This window comes from Pipra filicauda, unplaced genomic scaffold (assembly GCF_003945595.2).
Source record: "Pipra filicauda isolate LSUMZ 115617 unplaced genomic scaffold, ASM394559v2 scaffold47_size6085603_pilon, whole genome shotgun sequence".
NCBI classification, from domain to species: Eukaryota; Metazoa; Chordata; class Aves; order Passeriformes; family Pipridae; genus Pipra; species Pipra filicauda.
This window is the reverse complement of record NW_024104620.1, coordinates 1841788-1865151: the sequence shown is the minus strand read 5'-3', so window position 1 is coordinate 1865151 and position 23364 is coordinate 1841788. Positions and strand designations below refer to the sequence as shown.

General features: G+C 41.4%; 1 protein-coding gene across 1 annotated transcript in view; it reads left to right on the top strand.

Moving 5' to 3' along the window:
* LOC114002759 (von Willebrand factor D and EGF domain-containing protein-like) overlaps positions 1-23364 on the top strand; it is a 182790-nt gene that overhangs the window by 86255 nt on the left and 73171 nt on the right. Inside the window, exons 12-14 of the mRNA XM_039386360.1 lie at positions 10427-10563; positions 11588-11743; positions 16153-16257. Of these exons, the coding sequence (XP_039242294.1) occupies positions 10427-10563; positions 11588-11743; positions 16153-16257 (398 nt within the window). The remainder of the gene's footprint in view (positions 1-10426; positions 10564-11587; positions 11744-16152; positions 16258-23364) is intronic.

The following is a 23364-nucleotide window of genomic DNA, read 5'->3' as shown; positions in this document are numbered from 1 at the left end:
AAAAAGTTATTTTCCAGGAGAAGTTACGTGAGTAATGAAGGAGAAGGCAACTCCTTTTGCTGGCTATATATTTTCCCATCAGTTCCAAAACAAATCTCCGTCTAATTTTCTCAGGCTGGAATTATAGATGTGAATTAAAACTCCCCCAAGATCAAGGAGGCCATCAACATAATTCAAATACCTTTCCCAAGGTCACCCAATCCCAGCTATGCTACCAATGCATAACAATATATTCTGCCACTGGTTTTGACCAGCAAAAACACACACAAAAAGATGGCCATACAGTGTTTTTAGCAATTGGAATACAAGCTATAATATATTTGGAATAATTTAAAATGAAAACATGTATAAAGAGAGAAGATACAAAGTGTGGCTTGCAGACAGGCTTTCTCCTCTGCTCTGCGTGACTCCAATAGGAGCAGTCCAGGTGGCCAGAGCTATAATTACCCTCACATGAAAATCGCAATTTGGAGTTGAAAGGCACCTCTGAAATTTGGCAACGCTCCAGAAGCTTAGACTTTCTTAATGTTGCTTAACATTTCATAACCCCCACCCCCCCAACACCTGTATAAGGTGCTTAAAATGTCATTACCACCTGTAATTAAAGGCAGAATCCAATTACGGCAGATAGCAAATCAGGTTGGTGCTCACCATTTGTATATATTGACCATGTTGCTTATAAAAAAATAAATCAGGACTAGTAAAGCACACATAGAGCAATGTAATACGCAGATTGTATGAAGCTCTAAAGAGCAGTTACAAGACAAAAGGTAATGAGGAATAATAGGGACAAATTAGTTTCAGTGAAGTAATGACACTTGAAGTTTAAATTTCTGCGCGGAAAGTTCTGGGGGGAAAAAATAGCACAGAAATTAAAGTGAGCAAAAATGACAGTGAGAAGGTGAGAAGTTAACACTTACCTACCTCACTTATGGATATCCCATTTTAGTATCAATACACTTCAGTAACATTATAAAGGAGTCCTGTGAACCCAACTGCATTTCCAGAGCTGTGAACCACAACCACACAGGTCCCTCAGATCCATCTGCCACAGCAGTTGTATTGATTACACCCTGGTATTTTTAGTTATTACATAGACCTGTCTGAATTCATCAGACTTCTTTGGGCTGAGTCTTGTTCATGTGTTCTAATTATATAACATATATTAAAGCACTAAATATTTAAAAAAAAATATAATGAACAAAAGTATGGGGTCAGCTATCGCAGTTCCTCAGGTGGGGTCTTCTGATGGAAAATGTCTCTCCCTCATGGAGGAATAAGCTTAGTGCTTTTTAATCAGATCAGGAATGAAGGTGAGGATAAAGTACATGCTATAGAAATCTCACCATTTATATAATTACTTTATTTTTAAGCATAATTCCCATTCTCAAGGAAAACAACATGAGGAAAACATTTAAAGAAAAGACTTAAGTTGTTTTGAGATCCTCAGGTGAAAGGGGACAGAGCATTTCAGTCAGTTTTCTATGTCAAACTCCAATCTGCTTTGCAGACTTTGTATAGGAACACACAGATTGAACTAAACACTCTTCTCCCACTTCTATCAATTTGTTGATCTTTAAATTCCGGATCATAGTGCTTATTTAAGGGCTGTTAGTCTGGTAAGTAAATGAATGCTTTTTGGCCTTTGCAATATGTGTTTTGATGACATGATGCATAACGATGCTGCAGACAGAGCCATCAGGGTGTATTGGGTCAATAGGTGCCCTCCACAAATAAATTAGACTATACAAAGTATAAGAGTGCATATTAGACTTTTCAAAGAAAAATCAGTTCATTCCCTAAATCGCCAGGATATCTAAAATGAAACATAACTACTCACTGTGTGTAATGCTGGTGGCCTCTGTCTCTGGGACCAGCCTGTGGTGCTGCCGTGACCAGAACTTCAAGGGAGAATCGCATCTTATAGCACCACGAGGGCCCCAGAAATAGAGTTACCTGAAAATGTGGAATTTCTGCCTGACCCTCTCCACAGGAATTGATCCTTTTTTCTTCAAATTGCTTAGATTAGTAAACAAAGAAAAAACAACCAAGCTTTTCATTAATATGGCAAAAGACGTTATATGGCAGTGAGGATGCAATACACTTTAGCAATTTTATTGATTTTTCAAAATTGGATTTCAAAGGAAGAGTCAAACATGCTTGTGAGAACAGCAAACACCATGCTTACTTGCTCTGTTAAACTTTTCTGGCCAAACAGAGTGCAATTGCTATTAAAAAAAAAATCAATTAAAAAAACAACAAAAAAACCCCCAAACCCCTTTATTAAATGAGATTATTCTTTAAGAGGCTTTTTTGTTTTCAATTAGTGAGACATTGGGCTGAACTCTCCTCCTCATTATAACAATTCCATTGACTTTGGCAGATGTGGTATTAACAAAGTCACAGTTACTATTACTGTGATGAAGTTACACTATCAAGAAAAAAATCAGATCTCTATTTACAAATATTCATTTATTTTTCCTTTTTTCTCATACTAATTATTGCCTTTCCCGCTCCACAATGTTGACTTTTCCTATCTATCCAGCTGAGGGAGGTTTGAAAGTTTCCAGTTCCTGTCCCCACCACATTCCCTCGAGTGTGTGCATGAGGCAGTGTTCTTCTATTAAAGTTTACAAGCTAATGCATCTGTTTCTATGAGATACATTTTTCTTCAGCAAATAATTCTATAAAGCAGGGAACACTTCAAGCAGATCTCCATGTACTGCTGCAACATAAACCACACATTAATACACAGCTTCCATCCCACTGGGATTGCATTCTTTACACAGAACTTAAAGGTATTAAGAATATATTCTTATTTCCTTTAAGCTGACATTAAAGAAGTTTCACTAAGATATCAATACTCTGTAAAAGAGGTTCTATATAACTTGAAAATGAAAACTTTTCTTTTGAGACCTGTTATCTCCACTTAATATCAATTTTTTTCCTCAGCTTACTGAAAAGTATTGGAAAATAGATAAAGAATAAATATGAAGATACATGTTATGCAATTCGACATTTTATTGGGTTTGGTTATTCAGCCTTTTCCTAGTTAAAACAATTTATGATTTAATACTGAAAGCAACCGGGGGAGGGGGGGGGGAATCTTTTAAATGTTTATTTACAAAGTACACTTTCTTTCTATCAGACACCTAAAAGTGAATGTTTCTCATCATCAGTGATGCAGTGGCAGAGGTTGCCCAGAGAAGCTCTGGATGTCCCATTCCTGGAAGTGTCAGGGCCAGGTTGGATGGGGCTTGGAGCATCCTGTATGAAAAAAATTATTCCACAGAGTCCTCAGGTCTGGGCCATAAAAATTTACACAATTACATTCTTTTCAGGCTAAAAACAGAGTTGGTATTAGCAGTCATAATTACAAAGTCTATAATGAGTAAATATCAAGCTTTGAGATTACTTGTTAGAACATAAATTTTTAAACATAGGACTTGTCCACTTTTGAAAACAGAACTTTTGTGCTTTTAGAAGGAATGCACACCTCCAACCACAAAAATTCTGGTAAGAACTACAAAATTTACAAAAAAACCCCAATTTAGTATTAAAAGAGAAAAAACCATGAACTTTACCTACCACTGATGCATCTTGACTGACACCCAGGTATTCTGCTTTATATTGATGGAGACTCATTTTTCTGGGTCACATAAAATATGTTTGTGGGCAATTCTCGGGGACTCACAAAGTTCATGCTAGTTTTGAAGCTTCTCTTCTTTTCGTAGCAATTTTACATTGCTTTCTGATGGTGCAGATGTAATAAACAAGCTGAAAAGGCAAACATCAATATCAGCCTTAATCTACTGTTTTAACTCCCAGTCCTTTCCATTCGAAGAACAGACATGGCTGAGCAGGAAGAGGGCTATTAGCTTTATAGTTACAAAGTCAATAGAAACCAAATTTTAGAAGGATATCAAATCCTCATGATAAGGGACATGGAAGGTTGCATGCTCAGTGATCCATACTATTCCCTGCAAACCAGATCAGGGAGATTAGTCTTACCTGGAGATTAGTTTATTTGCTTTAATGCAAAGCAGTGAAAGTCGTGCAGTGAAACATGTAGCTAAACAAAACCATTTTCTGAAGTATATGGAATTAAATTGCTAGAAAAGTTTACAAAATTATAAGTCTGATTTAAACTGACCAAAGCCAGACACTCCAGAAGCATGCCTATAACTTCTTTACATCAGGCTGTTTACAGGCACCACAGGAAATTTCAGCCTTAAATCTTGTTAAATCCAGAAGAAAACAAAAGGCCCTGAACAAACAACCTCCTTCTCCAAATACTCATACCCATGCACACAAAATAAATAACAAATTCACGATGGTTTTTGAGCAATAGAATTAAAACCTGCAAACCATTCTAAGGTGTGATTTAAACTGGCCAAATCCAAAAATTCAGAGCAAACCTGTAATGCCTTTATATCATGCTTTATGTTGTGTAAAGAGCCCACAATCTACCAGTAGAGAATGTTCAACCAATCATGAACAAAACTCAAGTGCAACAACCAGATTTTATTCTAATTCAATAACTGTAATGATGGGAAAATTACTAAAAACAATCAACTGGACACTACTGTTAACATAAGGACTAAGATGACACCCACAATGACCCAAATCCCTTTGAGTGGCATCACTGTAGTCATTTGTAGGAAGCCTCAATGTGCTGCCCTGGATTCTTCCCTGAAGTGCCTTTGAGGGACAAAAACTGAGAGCTTCTTTGGTGTAAGAGCCATGAAAGAACAACCAGAATCTTACATTATGTCACCTCTCAAGGCCATCTAGGAAAGAGGCAAATATTCTGTAGTCAACAGCACACTGCTTTTCTATTGCTGAAGTAAATTGCCAGCAAGCCTTTTAAAAATAGAAGGATTAAGTAAACCTAAAATGTCATAGTGAGATTTCTAAAGCAAAAAATAATCTACCATATTGTTGCAGCACATGGATGCTTTCAGTGTGAAATTGAGCCAGGCCATTTCTCACATGCAGGGAGTTCTTGCAAAATGCTTTTTCTCACACTCTCCCAGGGCTGGTTTATGCAATCCATACTGGATACCAGAGACCCTCAAAGCAGAAAACCAGGTTCACTCCATGTTAAGAATGATCATAGGTCTACAGTTTGGTACTATGGAAACATAGACTCATTTACATTGGAAAAGATTCCTAAGGTCATTGAATCCAACTGTTAACCCAACACTGCCATTTTCACCACTAAACTGTGCCCCCAGGTGCCACATCTACAGGTCTTTTAAATAACTCAAGGGATGGTGACACCATGGCTTCCCCTGGTCAGACTGTTCCAATGCTTGATCACCCTTTTGGTGCAGAAATTTTTTGTAATATCCAATCAAACTTCCCCTAGTGCAACTTGAGCCTGTTGTCCTGTCACTTGATACTTGGAAAAAGAAACTGACCCACACCTTGCCACAGCCTCCTTTCAGGTATTTGTAGGGAGTGATAAGTCTCTCCTGAGCCTCCTTTTCTCCAGGTTGAGCCCCCCCCCAGCTCCTTCAGCTGCTCTGGTTCTCTGAGACCTGCTTTTGGAAGCAGGAAAAACCACAGTTTTTATTTAGAAGCCAGGGAGGTCACTGATGTGCAAAACTCCTGGCAAACAGCATGGCTGCTGGCACTTTTTATTTAGGGAGGATTATCAAATGAGCTTTGGGTCACGGATAGCATGAGTTCCAGGATAATGCAATCAGTGATTGTGTCTATGACTGCTGTAATAACTCTACATACAAAAGGAACAAATACAATATTTGTGCAAGCACTTGAATGGAGGCACATTCAGTCTTGCTTTGCCCAAGCAGTGAGATAACTAAGCATCAGGCTGCTCTGATACCGAATCCTCATAGCTACAGTAGCTGGATCTCCACATCCACATCAGCAAGCTCTGGCATGGCAGCTTGTTCAGTCAGCTGCATGATTTCAATTATAAGGCAACTGGACACTATGGGTCATTTGCTTTTGCAACTCAGCAAAACTTTGACCAAACCCACCCCATATGATCTGGTTCTTGATTTGCTCTTCATGACTTGGATTGCTTATTTACCATCCTCTTCAAGAAAAACAGGGCAGTTCAGTTCCTTCTCTTTATTCAAACAAAATTTTTGCTGGTTTCAATTCCAGGTCTGCTGCTCCAGCCCAAAGCCACATGTGTAGCTTTCAAACACTGCAGAAGAATGTTTATTTGCACTGGGATACTTTTCTAATCAAAAGTGCAAATCCAACATGAACCATATCCATTCATCAGTAAGACTTCAACAAGTGTAGTTTTGCAAGATTCTTGATCTTGTGTTGACTGTGTCCACTTCTACATCTGTGCATATTATTTACATAATACACTGCAACAGAAACCTATAAAACCAACCATGTATTTGGTGGGTGGGGTGTTGAGGGAGGTTCAGTCTATTATATAGCCTGTGCTTCTTGTCAGGTTTGATTCATGTAAATGCTTACAGAGTGAAACTGCAGTGTCAGCAGCTCTGAATTTACTGTTCTTTCCTGAAAATTCCTACTGCAGGTAAAGCAGAAGGAGGGGAAGGGTCCCTGTCTCTCAAGGGAGGCACAACACAAGTCTTACAAATGAAACAGGGCAGATGCCTTATTTCCATCTGACCATCTGAGGTCTGGAGGCCTTTGAGATTTCCACCTTCAGAGTCCTCTCTCTTTTTTGTCTTGAGACAGTTTCATTAAAACCCGTGATTTTTTACTGTTTTCCACAATATTTCCTGCTGTTCATCAGTGTCCCACTGCGATGCTCTGCCAGGTGACAGATGCATCTTGTCTACTTGCTATGTGTGCAGACCAGGCATTAGAAATGCAGTGGGATGCCCATGCCTGAGCCAGAGGATGCAAACACACAGCTTCTTAATTCCTCCACCATAACATGACAGTACCCTGTCAACCATTTGAGCCTCAGGTGCCAGCCTGAGCTTCAGTTTTTAATCTACTTGTAAAAGTCAAAGTACATTTTTGGCCTACAGGCCATACAGAGAAAAGAAGGAGAATGTTCAGTCTTGGATTTTGTTGTATTTTGACATTCATACTCCCTAAACATAAATCATTAATGTTCAAATAGATCATACTTTCCCCTAACTTGTTCCCTGAACTACCCGGTTTCCTACAGATTTCTCTCCTGCCTCTAACTTGCTTTTCTATAGACATCAGACATCCATCCCAAGTCTCCATAACCTCTGGATATCTGCACTTTTGCTGTCACTCTCACCTTTATGACATTTCACAGGTCTTTTTATTGCTCCTGTCTTTCTCCCCTCCAGTCTTCTGCTGAACTACTTGCAGCAATTTTGCTGAGATATTTCAGGCTCTCCAATATTTCCTTCTAATGTCTTCACCCCTCTGGCCTTCGAGTGTATGCTGTGCACAGGCTTATTAACTACCCATCCACTAACACATGGAATGATGGACAACTGAGCCTTGATTTCATTACCCCCAGCAAGAGCAGGATCTGTGTGTTCTAGTGCCCAGCTACCGACCATCAGGAGACTTTTCCAAAGCCAACGTCATGGAGAAAAGACCTCCAAGATCACCAAGTCCAATCCTTGATCCAACACTGTCGTGGTTACCAGACCATGGCACTGATGCCACATCCAGTCTCATCTTAAAAACCTCCAGGGACGGTGAATCCACCACCTCCCTGGGCAGCCCATTCCAATGCCTGATTACTTTCTCTGTAAAAATATTTTTTCCTAATATCCAACCTAAACCTCCCCTGGCACAGCTTAAGACCATACCCTCTTGTCCTATTGCTGGTTGCCTGGCAGAAGAGACTGACATGTGATATCTCCTTTTAAAAAACAGACAAAAATAACAGCTGTTGTCAATATTTAGGTACTGCCTATACTGAGGTCTCAGGTCTGAACTAGAGTATCCATTTCTTCAAAAAAGGAGACATTATAATTTTATTTTCCATCAGAGTTAATGTTGATAAGACACTGATCTTTTTAGTTGTTGCCAAGCAGTGTTTATATTAAGGACTTTTCATCCTCTCGTGCTGTGACAGTGAGTAGTCTGTGGTGCATATAGAGCTGAGAGAAAACATAGCCAGGACAGCTGACCCCCACTGACCAAAGGCATACCCCATACCATGTGGCATCACTCTCAGTATGTAAACTGGGGGGAAAAGCTGGCCAGGGGCTGCTGCTCAGGTACTGGCTGGGCATCTATTGGCAAGTGGTGAGCAAATACATTGTACATCACTTTTATATTCTAAATATTTTGTCATGATTGTTATCATTATTATTATTTTCTTCCCTTTCTATGCCATCAAACTGTCTTTATCTCAACTCATGCATCTTCTCACACTTACCCTTTACTTCCCTGATCCTGCTGGAGGGGCAGTGAGCGAGAGGCTGTGTGGTGTTTAAGTTTCTGGTTGGGGTTAAGCCCTGACAAGTGTGCACAGAGAGGTTTGAGAGAAATAAATATGAAATTCTGTGCTCATACTGTAAGTCATCGAAAAAAAGATTACCCACCAAGGCTGGGTAATGTTGTCCTGACCCTGACCCAGCTATGTGCTCACAAAGATGTCAGAAAACCCCTGGAGAAGTGCACGGGTCTCATCAACAAGCCACTGACCTGAGAGTGCTTTCGTGGAACAGGAAGGGCTGCAGGAGCACATTTCTGTGCCTCAATCCTTCCCAGACTCTGAGATTCTACTTCAACCACACAAGGCTGAAAATCTGCAGTGATAATGAAAACGTTAATGCAATGTGAGCTACCTCAGTACTAGTGGGGCTAACTATTAAAATCTCATGAAAAACATAATGAAGCATTTTTTTTTTAATTTTTATGCACTAACCGCAGAAGAAGGCAATTTATCAAAACCAGCCACCACATCTGACTAATAGTTTTGTGCATTACAGGAATCCACGACTAACTGATGAAAGCTGATAAGCTGTAAATGGTTTCTCTTCTTGTAAATATTGCAAAGCGTCCAGCAGTTTTGGTAATACTGCCACAGCAAAATAAATTTAAAAAAGTGAAAGAAAGGATAAAAGCATTTCAGAAGAACAGAGGGAAGAAGTATTTTCATTATTTTTCATGGTTTTGTTGCTTTCCTTCCTTCCTTTCTCTGGAAAAATGCGAGCCATGCAGCTCTGTTGTTAAGGGCTGCAGTCTGGTGGGATCTCAGTGTTTAAACCACATTCTTGTAGTTACAGCCTAAATGGCAAAACCCTAAAGAACAGTGGGGTACTGGGGAAGGTTATCAACTCAGCTCAGGGTATTTTGCCCCGCAAATAAGAGCTGAACTAATGTACCACTAAAATACCAAGTGACACAAAACTTCTCTTATTTTAGCTAAGCTACAGCTCAGAGAAAATTGATGGGCAATATTGTTTTGCCAGAGCAGTGGTGATGGGGCAGGGAAGAGGAAGCTTGGCAGCCTCTCCCTGCCACGTAGCAGGAATAACAACTTGAACTACACCCTGCTGGTGTGTGACATCCCTCCAAGGGCTCCTGGTCATTCCCCTGCCATTAAGTATTGTTCAGAAAACAAGAAGCAAATGTTCTGCTTTGTGTTATTTGTCAACATAGTGGCTTCTCCTGACCATTAGAACTACAAATTTTTTTGACAAAAATATGAAACCATGATCCTGACTGGCTGCTGTTATTGACCGAGGATATAGGAGACTTTCTGAGTGTTGTGCTACCTTAGATATCTACTAAATTATATTTTTTCTAAATTAAAGATTTTAATACTGCCATCCAGTGGGCTTGCATTTTTCCTCTGTGAAAATAACCCCAATATGAAAGCAATGAGTAATTTTAAATAATGAATACCTAAGGTACAACAGAACCCAAATGAAACTCTCCCAGAGAATCATAAAATATTTTAAAAACAAAATGGGTGAAAGTCAGCCTTGTAAGGGGACCAGTACAGGCTGTACATCACTTAAGTCCTACTTACGGTCTCAGAGTAGGATTTAAGTGAAACTTAACTGGTGCAAGACCTGTGTCTGACACAGTGAAGAGCTGAGATACCCATTAATGTTTTAACCCTCACAGGCAAGCTTTTCTTTAAGGATCCTTTTATTGACTTCATAGCTTTTGAAAAAAAAAGGCTCTCTATTCCATTGCTGTTTCACACCACAAGCAGTCTGGTGGCATGGTCATCTTCAGATATTTCCACATCTCGTTCCCCTGCTTCTCTGTGTTATGGCATGAGGCCTTGTCCTCTCAGCTGTGCTCCCATCAGAGGAGAAGCATTACCACCAGATATTTGAATCAACAGATGTATTACCACTGGAGACCTTTAGGCATGAATCCACATCTTCAGTCAAAAGTATTAAACCAGAGCAACCAGGAACAACAAAAACAATATCTCTGATAAAGCAGAACAGAACAGCATGTAAGTGCTACTCTCTAAAGCTTTGTATCTATCTCACCCTTTCAGAGCAAGCTCTGGAGATCACAGGCTTAGAAAATGGGGGTCTCTGCGATGTCCGTGCCTCCGACTGCACCAGGATCCGGGTGTTTGGCCTCGGCTTCGAAGACTCGCCCAACCTGCACTGTGAGGTCACCAGGTTAATTGTAAGCAGCTCCTAAAATATTGATGATACAGCCAAACTTTGGCATGTTTATATAAAATTCTTTCACTCTGAACTGTCACCACTATCTGCTACAGGTGGCTACAAATACCTTCCAACTCCATTGCCAATGTGTTTGCCGTGGTCAAGGGGAGCTGAAGAGGCTCAGCCTTTTCATGGGCTGGCTCCTTGGAAATGCACAGCTGGGACTTCTTGCTTATTTTCTCTGAGGGGTTTTGTTTAACTCTTGTCTGGTTCAGCTGCGCTGTTGTCCATTGAAGCCTGAAATCACAATATTATTTCTCATTTTGTACATCTGGAATCAGCATGCTTGGTTGTTTTCCTAAACACATTTAAATGCCAAGTTTTGTGGTTGAGTATGAGGTTTCTTCAACATAGTTACAGAGGCTGTTATTTGAATTTTCTTAGTCATAGTTCAATACCAAATCAGAAGTTTTAATGAGTATTAAACCTATCTTTTACATCACCACTATAATTTTATCATAAACAACTATACACATGAAACACTAGGACTGAGTTTGGTGGATCAGCATACACAGATATGAAATGTTTGATTAAACTCATAAGTCCACCTCAGAAAAGACATTCAGCCTGATTCCCAGTCAGTGTTCATGAGGCACAGCTGAGATTTGCCTGCCATGCCCACTTTTGGCTCCGTAGGCACTTAGCAAGTCATGATGTCTCATGCAGCTGATCTAGAGAAGTAGATCAAGGAACAAGGAGTTGGCTGCTGAGCTCCAGGAGCAAACACAAATTTGCTCCATCACATTACCCTTTCTCATCCCAAGTGCAGACCACCACAGCACTTCCTAAATCAATAGACCACCTGCACGCGCAGACAAGCGTCGCTTCCCCTTTCCTGTGCCTGTAGTAACAGCATCCTTTCTTTTAAATAAACCATCTGGGAATGCCTTACGTTATTAATTAGAAATAGAAACATATGTTGACAACTAGAATTCTTTTATATGAGCCTTCAGTTTCTGCACTTTCCTTCTGTTTTACTGTAGCATCTCGATGGTGAATGGATATCAAGAGAAAAAGAAACCACAAAAGCAGATTTTCTCAGCTCTCAGGCTGTTGACTGCCAGATCCCTGTCCTGAACATTACAGAGGTTGTGCACTTTGTGGCCTGGGACAAGCCGTTCGCAAGATGGCAAGTGAAAGTAGGAGTTTCTTTTGTTTCTAAGAAATGTTTTAGGAGGAGAAAATCAGTTGTCATGGTAAATTAAAATGCAAAGCACAATTTTCTCCCTTTCAGAAATGAAAATGCCTCTAGAAATACTCATGCTAATGTCATGTAGGGAAAAAAACACCCCACCAACCAAAACAATATGAAGTGAACCCAGGTGTTTCTGTAGGCAACCCAAAAGTGCAAATTACAACCACTTCTCCAGGTAATCACCTGAGATTGATTCAAATATACTAATTATTAGTATTAGTTAATCATTAGTATTCCACCTCTGGAAACCTCAGCTCACACTCCTGATTAGGCAAAAAGTGTAAGAGAGCTTTGACTCCCTGGTTGCAGGGCTGATAGTTGTGCAGTGCAGGAGGTCACTGGGTGTCTCCTGGGAAGCAGGTGAGGGCTGGCAGGGCTTGAGCTGGGATGTCATGGTCACAGTCAAGGTCTGAATGACTGCAGGAAGAAGTGTGGGCCGTGTCAGCTCATACTGGGTTCTCTGCTGCGGTTTTAGCCCCTTTTGTTCACAAAATGATACCAATTTTCTAAATATTTCCAGGAAATCAGTGCCTTCCTGACCCTGCACACCTGCTACCCTTGGTCTCATTCTCAGTCTGGATGGTTATTTTCTGCAGATTTGTTGTTCTTTATAAGACTGAGATCTTTTAAAGGCTCTGTAACTGAGAAGAATATATTGCCATTGCAGGGAGACTGCAGATGTTCTTTGAAAATTGCAGCATGCAAAATGAAACACGTAAAACACTCATTTCACCACGGTGCTACTGCCTGTCCTGCACCCCACAGCTGCTTGTACCCCCAGCTGGGGACTCGTGCTGCCGTGTGGCCTGGGGGGGACAGAAAGATGCTTAGCAATGTAAATTTTCTAGTCATCCATTTATTTTAAGTGGGTAGGGATTTGGAGGTTAAGTCATAAGGGTAAGTTCTCTGTGGGAGCAGAGCCCAACAGTTTGCTGCTGGGGTGGACCTTGGACCTTCCTTCTGGAAGAGGTGCTGTCAGAGTGAGCACACACCAAGGTGGAACCAGGAGGGAAGTTCCTCTGCTTAAGGCTCCAAAACTTCTTGAAAAAGGGATTGAATTCTACCAATTGTGAGATAAAATGCTGCCTCACGGTGGAAGGATCTGAGAGGGAGGCACCCTCGACTTTCCTGGCCCGGGAGGACAGTGAACATCCTTGCATGTGCACAGGAATGTTCCCCCTGTGTTACCAGGACAGATTCCTCAAAATTCAGTTCTAGTACAATCCAGATTGTGTTCCAGGGCTGCCTTTCAGCCCTGTGTAGGTCTGTACAATTTTTCTCATTTTTTCCCCCTCAAAATCGGGTACAGAATGCCTCTTTCCATGCATTTAAGTTCAAAAGACCTCTGCACCTGTGGGCCTTCTGCTCTTTCCCTCTCCTTCAAACCCTGCAAAAAACCAGGCTGATGGCTACGCAGAGAACGCACAATTAAATCATCTCAGCCCACACACAAATCCTAGTTCTCCTGTGGATCTTTTTGATGATCAAATTGGGAAGGCAGAGCCCAGCGCTCAGTTTCAAAGGCAGCTGGCCTTACATGGCAGCACAGAGAACACAACTGTGGAGCTTTACAAGATAAAAAATGATTTTCAATTAATTCCACAGATGTTCAAAAATTTGTGCCCTGGAAAATCCCTGATAAGATCTAATGCAACATTGATGGTCTGGGTTATGTATCTATTGGCAGTTTTCAAAATGTAGGTAAAAGATTTTTTCAGCAATAAAGATCAAAATAACTCTTTCTGGAAATATCACTGTTCAATATTTTCAGAATCTCTCCCCTTTCCCAAATCAAATTTGAAAGGAATCAGCAAAATTTCACAAAAGCTTTTTTCACTACCAGCATTTGGGGAACTGAGGTTTGACAAGCTCTTCTCTGTGTTCTTTCATTTTATCTGCTCTTGTATTCATGTTTCAGATTTTGCTCATTGTTTCCATGACATGCTGCTGAACATAGATAAGAAAGTACACGAGGCTACACCAGAGTGTTTGGTATAATTAATTGAGATATCAAAATACAAACCCCTACTTGGACAGCAGATGACTTGAGCTGTCCATACAGATGCCTGGGTGAAGAGGTGAGAGAACTTGGCAGGCACTTATCTAGTTTGGGAAGCAGTCTCTTCCTTTTTGTAAAGTCTTTATTGTTGCCTGTATTTGTCAAGAACAGAAAAAGTATTTGCTAAAAAGTTAGTGAGGCAGAAACTGAATTTGAATTCAGCACAGTTTTATAGCTTTCATTATTCATCTGGAAACATTCATACAAATTCTATGTAGAGTGATGCCAATAGCCAAGATCATTTCATGATGGATGAAATACTTGAGGCAGAAGTGACAGAATTCCTGATTGTCCTTACCATTTATCCAGAAGTGGCTCTTTCTTTGCAGATGATATTTATGCTCAAGCAAACAAGGCCCAGCTCTAAGTGGGGTTTTGCCTTTTGAGGGCCAACCAAATTAAAGGAAATGTTTGCTCAGCATAGGTCTCATTGAAGTATTTGTTCCACATCACTAAGGTAACTAATGGAAAAGCAATTAAAATAGCTATAAACCAACCCAATTCTAAAAAGACACCAAAATGGAAGTTTATAATAGAGTGTAGAAAAAAAAACATTAAAAAAAAATAATCAAATTGCAAGAGTTACATCTCACTTACAATGCTCACTTCAGACAGAACACTGAGTGGAACTTTATAGCTTTTTATATTTTTCCCTGTCTACCCATTTCTTCACCCATTATTAGTGCACTGGTATTGAGACAACATTGGACACTGCTAAAAGAATGAAATTAAATGAAATGTAAATTGCATTGGGAATAATATATTCTTAATGGAAGCCTTGCTGCCACTGTCTTTCAGTGAAGAGCAGGTCTGGAGGGGAGTTACCTGTTTTATTTTTTTCTTTTCTCAAACTGCAGAAAAGAAGTTCTTTACCTCTTTTAAAAGAGTTTTTACCTTTAGTACAACATGCTATAGCTAATATCTCAATTATGTTTTTCCTTAAAGCTATACTGATGAATTTTACTGGACCGATGTATTTTAGTGAAGTTCTGGACAAATTTATATTAGTCCAAAGAAGTTGTTTCCCTTCCACAATTTCAAATTGCAAATATCCATCAATACTGACTGCTTCTCTCCTTGTGGTGGTTTCTGTAGACACAAACACTCTTAGCTCACAGTGCATTTTGAGCTGACAACCATCCCTGTGATATTGTGGGAGAATCTGCTCTATTATCTTTCACGAGCTTTTAGATCATTCTTAGTGAACTTATGATAATCGGTGCTTTTTATGAAACTTATTGAGTAATTTTTGCTCTCTGTACTTCCATTTATCTTTGTTCAATTTAACATGCATTCTTTCTGTGAACTGAAAGAGTTTGTTGACTGATCAAAAACCTTTATACCCTTGATCTTGTAAACGTTCCTTTTAAAGGGAATGAGGATGTTTCAGCTTTGGGGTCACAGGAGGGATGGGGGAGGGCTAGGGGATTGTTTTCATAACAAGAAGACTCAGGGGTACCTGACAGATCCAAAGCAAAGGCCTTGTTAGATCTGCTAAACAGCTGCTTTATTTTGACTGTGAGAAGACAAAACCTGAAAAATACCTGACATAAGGGCTTTGCTTTCCTGTTGGTGTTCATCAGAGTCTACAGCATGGCTTTCCACGGGGTTTTTGTTTGCTCTTTAAGATTCACATCTCTCAAGAGGTGTCACAATGCTTTCCCAAAAGCTAACCCATTCCACACTTGTCTGGTATCTTTTCATTGTTATTGCTGAAAAATTAAAATATAAATTTATTTAACTCTTTTGTCTTATATAAATTTCTTATATAAGAAATGCCATGCTCAAGGCTTCCTGAAATATCCAAATGTATGGGAAATCGTGATCTTGGACAGGAGGTGGCTGTTCTAATGTACCTTCCTATGGAAATGAGACTGTTGCTTTCTCATATTGTCCACCCTAGAACATTTTTTAAGGTTAATTCTAAATCACCTATATAATACACATTTTCTTTTTTCTTTTTTTTTTTTTACCTCAAGGATTTTACTTACTGATTTGTCATTACTAAGAAAGTGCTCCTGAATTTCAGCTGAATACCTTAATTTTGTATACCTCTTGTATTCAGAAAAGCTGAATGCCAGCTGAGCCAAAAGATCTTTTGGTTACTAATGAAGAGTTTCCAGTTTGGAGCATTAAGCAATTTGTTAGCTTGCAGCAGAGCCACTCACAAGTGGTTTAATTTATCTTGCTGGCAGGCATCCAGTTCAAGGGGGCAACGATATATGCTCCAAAATGAGCAGACAGTCTCCATATGGAACATTATTAGTTATAAAGATGATTTTTGTATCATTTAGATCACTAACGATGGCTTCCAGTACAGTAATTCCAGAGTGCTGACCCTGTTCGACGCTGTCTGCCAGGTCTGCCAATTCCACCCAACCGGACTTTGTAAATTAAAGGTAATTTAAGGATCATAAAGGTTTAATATGGATCGTTCATCTCTTCCTTAGTCCTCTCCCTCCCTTTGATGTACTGTGTGTAATAACTGCTCTAGAAGAGGAAAATCTATTTCCCAGGTCAGCTGCACAGCCTAACACTTTTCTCTTTCACAATCTCAGGTCTGTGATATTTTATTTCTTTTTCATATTTACGTGGGGTATGAACACCTGGCAGAGCTTGCTTTATGATGGACCACTCTCACACAGACACTTCCAGAAAGACCATGGCTGACAATATTTATACTTTGCAGCTGTTAGGGGAAGTAAATAAGAGTGAGGAGCGTCCCCTGAAAGGCTTACCTTCACTTTTGAAGTGTTTCTGCTATTTTCCCTCTCCCAACCTGTTTGGTGAGGGCACCGTAGCTGAAAGGTATATCATTTCTATACCCATTTTCTGCCTTAGCAAGAGGTATACAAAGATGCATGTTATACGGCTTTTGTCGTGTGAGAACACCCTTGAGAGAAAATAAAACATTCTTGCTTACATTAAAAACTGCTAAGTACAAACATATAGAATTCTGACAGTTTCAAAACCGCAATCAAAAGTCTAGAGCTACGTTTTAAACTGCCAACATGTTAGAAACTGTCTGCAGAGCACTATTACCCTCTTTTTTCCTGTGGACTTATTTGTGTAACATCCTCCAACGCTTAAAAGTGAGGTGCTGTTCAAGGCACGAACCCCACTCAGACACGAACAGGTGCCAGAGCAGAATTACCGTTTATTCAAACTGCCAAGGTTTAAATACCACACCTGAACATGTCACGTGACCCTCTAACCAATGACAATCAAATATTGTCTGAGAACCCGGGAGACCACAACTCCCATGGTTCATTGCTACATTCTTCCTGCCACATCTCCCCCTTCTTTTTATTAACAAGTTGAGAAACAATACATTTTTAACATTCTTATTATAACCAATCTTATTTCAACTAATTATAAAAAACAGGGCCTATCGTCACAAGGCCTTTATTGAACTGTTTACAACTTTATTGGTTCGTGCAATATTCAAACAATCTCAAATTACCCAGGGTTTGTAGGTGTGGATAACCTTTTATCTGAGGGTGACTTTGTGTAATGGCATCATCTTTATTAAAAAGGGAAATGTGTTGGGTTGTAGATGTGTCTGACGTGGTGTTGTATGAAGTAGTGTTTAAGACGTCTTGCTATAAAGTGTACTTGCGTTCACACACACATATATGCGTCCTCTCAACTTTCTCATTCATACTCCGGTGGCCACCGTTTCATTCTCTCCTTACACATGCACTCTTAAACCCTTTATTGTGTTTGACTCATGGAGGTTTGGTTCTGTATTGGTTACTGTTTATATGTTTCTTTTGGTTCTGTATTGGTTACTGTTTATATGTTTCTTTTGGTTCTGTTGTATCATTTATTGCTTCTTTGTGATTATCCCTGTTTTAAGGAAATGTTAATGTAGATTTACACACATAGGGAACAGACCCATATCTCTTTCCCCCCTTTTTTTTCTTTTTCCCCACTGTGTGATGTGTTTACTCTTGTTGGTCATGTTTCTTCTAATCCAAATCCTTCACTTATTTCTTCAGGTGGTTGTTCCTGTTGTGGTGGAGGGCTAATATAAGGCCTGACACATCTAGAAGGGACCCATTGCAATTTGGTACCCTTGGATACACAGGCATATCCCCTTCCCCATGTTATGAGATCTACCGGTCCTGACCATTGCCCAGATATTAGATCTTTGATCATAACTGGTGGTTTGGAAGATGAAAGTATTTGAGTTTTATGTTGGCGTTCGTACCTGCTATGGTCTGTATCATCACAGTTTAAGAAATTTAGGACATATGACGCTTTCCATAAGCGTTCCTGGGGACTATATACCGACTCCCCTCTTTTTTGTCTTTGAAGCATTTCTTTTAGTGTACGGTGAGCTCTTTCTACAATCGCTTGTCCTGTGGGTGAATGCGGTATGCCTATGGAATGGAGTACCCCCCAATCTGTGAGAAATGTTTTGATTTTTTCATAACAATAAGCAGGGCCATTGTCAGTTTTTATGGTTTTTGGAATTCCTAGGATTGCGAAACAACTGAGTCAGTGTCTGATAACGTCTTTGGCTTTTTCTCCTGTGTGTGCTGTTGCATTAATGTATCTGGAATGTGTGTCTACTGTAACATGGACATATTTTAGTTTACCGAATTCAGCTATATGTGTAACGTCTGTCTGCCAGATTTCATTGGTTGTTATGCCCCTGGGATTAACCCCTTCCTTAGCTGGCATTGGGGTAATTCGCTGGCAGTCAGAGCATGACATAATTATGTTTCTGGTCTGGTTTATTGTAATTTGGAATTGTCTCTTTAATGAATGTGCATTTTGGTGGAAGAACTGGTGTGAGAGTTTAGCCTGTTCCAGAATTTTGGGAACTGTAGTTACCATAGCAGTTGCATCAGCTTTTTGATTGCCCTCTGCTATGGGTCCTGGAAGTTCTGTGTGTGACCAAGTGTGCATTATGTAAAAATCAAATTTTCTGTGGTTGATAAGAAACCATATGGTACGAATTTCTGTGAATAAGTGAGGATTAGTGACATCTCGAAGGAAGGAGGCTTCGAGATGTGAGACCAACCCTGCTGCATAGTGAGAATCTGTGACAACATTCATAGGTTGATCATGGAACAATTCAAATGCCATGCGGACAGCTGCTAGTTCTAAAACCTGTACAGAACCTTGGTCTAAGGTTTGTACCTTATTGTCCCATTGTCCTGTGGCAGGGTTCTTCCATGTCACGACGGCTTTTTTCGATCGTCCAGACGCGTCAGTGAAGACTGTGATTCCATTTACTGGCCGTAGTTTGCAGCGACGCGTGGCCATCAGGGGTAGATTTCCTATTTCCGCCCAGAGTTTATGTTTCGGGAAGTGAATGGAAATATTACCGTGGAAGTCCACTAATGCAGTCTGAAACCCAGCGTCCTCTGCAAGAAGCCAGTCTAAGTTGTCTTTTGTGGCTGGAATGTAGATCGTCTCAGGATCCCTTCCATCCATCTCCTGCAGACGTCCTCTACCCTTCATGATGAGCTTAGCAAGCATGTCATTAATGGTCCAAACAGTCTTAGGTGGAGAGTGGGGAAGAAATAACCATTCTAGAATTCTCAAAGGGTCGGATTCTGCCTGATCCCATTGGAAAATGTCAGCAAAAGGTTGGAACTTGCTGGATATGATGGCGAGGCGAATGTGCAGGTCAGGGTGTCGTCGTCTGCTTTGCCTGTTTTCGACAGCTTGGGAGCATACTTCCAGAGCTTGTTTTGCTTCTGGGGTTAGGGATCGAATAGATGTGAGAGTTGGGTCACCTTTAAGTAGCTCGAAGAGGGGGTGCAATTCCTCTGTTGTGATCCCCAAGACAGGCCTCAGCCAGTTAATGGCTCCTAAAAGCCGTTGCAAATCATTCAGGGTCATAGTGTCCGTTACTTTGAAAGTCAGTGGTTGTGGCATGATTTCCTGCTGAGTGATCCTCCATCCGAGGTAGGTCCAAGGTTGGGTGCGTTGAATTTTTTCTGGGGCAAGCTGCAGACCTGCTTTTTGGATGGCGTCAGTTAAGGCAGTCAAGGTGGATTGTAGTTCGGTCCCGTGTTTTGCTGCTATCAGGATGTCATCTATGTAATGATAGATGATGGCTGAAGGGTGGAGTTTTTGAACAGGGTGTATGATGTTGGCTACCACTGTTTGACAAATCATCAGGCTGTTTTTCATGCCCTGAGGCAGTACTGTCCAGTGGTATCTTTGCATGTTTGTATTTTGAGTGGATTTAGAGGTGTGTATTGTTGTATGTTGCAACTTTGTGGAGCATCTTTGGGCTTGTGTTGTATGAGGGTTTTGTTTGTTTTGCTTTCTCAAGGCTCTTGCAGTGACTGTGTATAAAGAGTTATGTGTTTCTGCAGTTGAAATTGTAACTGGTTGTCTGTTTGCTACTTGTTTAAGTTTGGCTTTCCATGTTGTGTATGGCATATTGTCCAACAGCATTTTAAAATAGTGAGAAGTAAATACTTGATTTGGGGCCCCTCTTATTATTATTCTTACCCCCTGGAACACAAAAGAACTTTTTATAATAGCAGATAATGTGTCAATTAGTAAAGTTGTCCTTTTGTGACTTAGAAAATTAAACATGGTAGTTGATAGCTGTATGTCTGCTGTGTTTTGCAATGTTACCTCTAGGTTGTTGGTTCTGTCAGGAGGTGGATGGTGTTGTTCCAGCTGAAATTCTCGCAGTACAAAACCAACAGCTGTAATCGCCAGCAACGCAGTCAGTACATGTGCTGTCCACTTCAACGTCGGTAGCTTTGACTTTGCTGATGGTCTGGGCTTGGGTAGGCAGATGTTCTGTGTGCTTTCCCAGTCTGCATCTTCTTCCTCGAGCTGAAATAGTAGCTGTAGCCATGTTTGCTGTTCTTCCTCTTTTGCAGGATTCAAAACTGCTTGTCTTTTTTCTGGTTCTCTTGTCTCGCTGAGTTCAGTTTGCCACAGCTCAGCTAAACTTTCTAGGGAGTCAATATCTCTTCTTCCTTCTCCATCAGGCCATCTTCGGCATAGAAGCTGTTTTGAGGCTGGTGAGGGCTGTGGGTTGGTTTCTGGGTAGGAGAGACACAGTGATGCTTTAACTGTTGTGCATTTGTTGTGAGTTGGTTGAACTGGTGGTGACGGAAGAGGCACTTTCACTTCCGCCTCACGGCCGGAGTAAGCTTGCTGTGTCCATGTTGCTGCGTGGTTGTTCTGCAGCGGTCTCATGGCTGCTGCGCAGTCAAAGGGTGTTAGTGGACCGCCCTGGCTAAAGGGAGCTAGGAGATTCTCTTCTGTGTCCTCTATAGACTCGCTGTCCATTTGTCCATCATAGTCATTCTCCCCCCTTCCCGGCGAAACACCTGAACCTGGGGGAGGCGGCCTCACTTCCGCTGCGTGGGAGGGGCAACATGGCGGTGCCTCCGGTGCCACTCTCCTTCTGCACGTTGACTGTGCAACTGCTGTGTAACGGTCACCCCGTAACGGTCCAGGGGTAGGCGCTGCTCTGTAACGGTCCCTGGCTCCAGCAGCACCGCTTGCTGCTCTGTATGGCATGGTCTCAACTGCAGCCATGGGCGCTGGCATAAAGCCAGCATCCCCCCCTGCTGCCATGCTCATGCTGCCAGCCCCCAAGCCATGCTCCTCCACACCACACGCTGCCACTGCACTGTTCCCCCCAAGGGCTCCTCCTCCCCCCCATCCCCCCTGACCAACGTGCATTCTCCCCCTGCCCCACTCGGTCGAAGGGGGGGCTGGGGTTGAAGGGGGGGGGTTGAGGGGAAAAGAGTGAGGGGGGGGGAAGTCCGCTCTCCCGGGTGCATTTGCCTTTCTGTAGTGCTTATTCAAGGCTATCATAATGTCCTTCCATGTAGCCAAATATTTGAGGGCGTCTGTTTTTCCCTCACTGGCTTTTTCAATAATTTTGTTCCCTATTTTCCTCCAAGATGACACTTGACAAGGTCCAGTCAGAGGTAGTGCAGGTTCATGCAACGAAATCCAATATAACAAGTCCCATAACTTACTTTCTTCTATGGTTATACTCTGTTCTTGTAAAAGTTGAGAGATAGCTTCAGCTGTTTGTTTGATTTTTGGAGTATTTCCCTCCTGACGGGTAAACCACCCTCCCATATTCGCCAATTTTTGGTTACCTCTGTGCTGAAGCTCTGTTGTCCTTTCTTCTGGTCCTTTTTTCTTCCTTTTTTGTTCCTTTTTGCAGAGGTAATCCAGCGCGCTGAATTCTTTCTTTTCTTCCTTTTGGTTTTGGCGATATGGACACCCCCGGACAGGTTCCCCAGAGCTGCTGCTCCTGGTTGCCGGTAACCTGCTGAAGTCCCTTACCGGACGGCCATTTGAGGTGCTGTTCAAGGCACGAACCCCACTCAGACACGAACAAGTGCCAGAGCAGAATTACCGTTTATTCAAACTGCCAAGGTTTAAATACCACACCTGAACATGTCACGTGACCCTCTAACCAATGACAATCAAATATTGTCTGAGAACCCGGGAGACCACAACTCCCATGGTTCATTGCTACATTCTTCCTGCCACATAAAAGGAGCTTCCCTGCTCTTATTTTCTAGAGACTTACATTAAGAAAATTGTCTGTTATTCAGCGGGGCTTCAAAAGTAACTTTTGAAAGGTATTAGGTGGGATATTTGAGTGTGCTGATTCTGCTTTCCTACCCTGAGGCAAGTATGAATTAATAGGAGACCACCAGTCAGTGTTTTTATAAAATGAAGATTAATCAGGTACATCTTAACTCATTTTCCTCACTGTTCTCATTAACACTAATGGGAAAATACAGTTTTAAAACCTTGCACTGATTGAAAGCACATACTAGTTATCAAAATAAAAAAGTTCACATTTTTTTTCAAGTAAATCAGTTAATAGAAATTACTTTATAGTCCCCTTCACAGGGAGTTTGACCCTGACTGGATGTCAGGTGCCCACCAAAGCCACTCCATCACTGCCCTCCTCAGCTGGGCAGGGGAGAGAAAATGTGGTGGGAGGCTCATGGGGAGAGATAAGGACAGGGAGAGATCACTCACCAGTTACTCTCATGGGCAAAACAGACTTGACTTGGAGAAATTAATTTATCAGCAATCAAGCCAGAGTAGGATAATAAAAAATTAAAGCAAATCTTAAAACACCCCCACCCCTCCCTTCTTCCCATCTCATCTTCACTCCCAGTTTTCTCTCCCTCCTCCCCTGCAGGGGTGCAGGGAGATTGGGAATGGGGGCTGCACCAGCTCATCACACCTTCTCTCTGCTGCTCCTTCTTCCTCAGGAGTTGGACTCCTCACACTCTTTCCCCATTCCACTGTGGGGTCCCTTCCACGGGAGACAGTTCTCCACCAACTTCTCCAGTGTGAGTCCTTCCCAAGGGCTGCAGTTCTTCACAGACTACTCCGGTGTGGGTCCCTTGTGGGGTCACAAGTCCTGCCAGCAAACCTGCTCCAACTTCCACTTCCAGCAGCTTCTCCCAGAAGCCACCCCTGTAGCTCCTCGGCTACCACACCCTTGCCACACATACCCACTACAGCCCAAA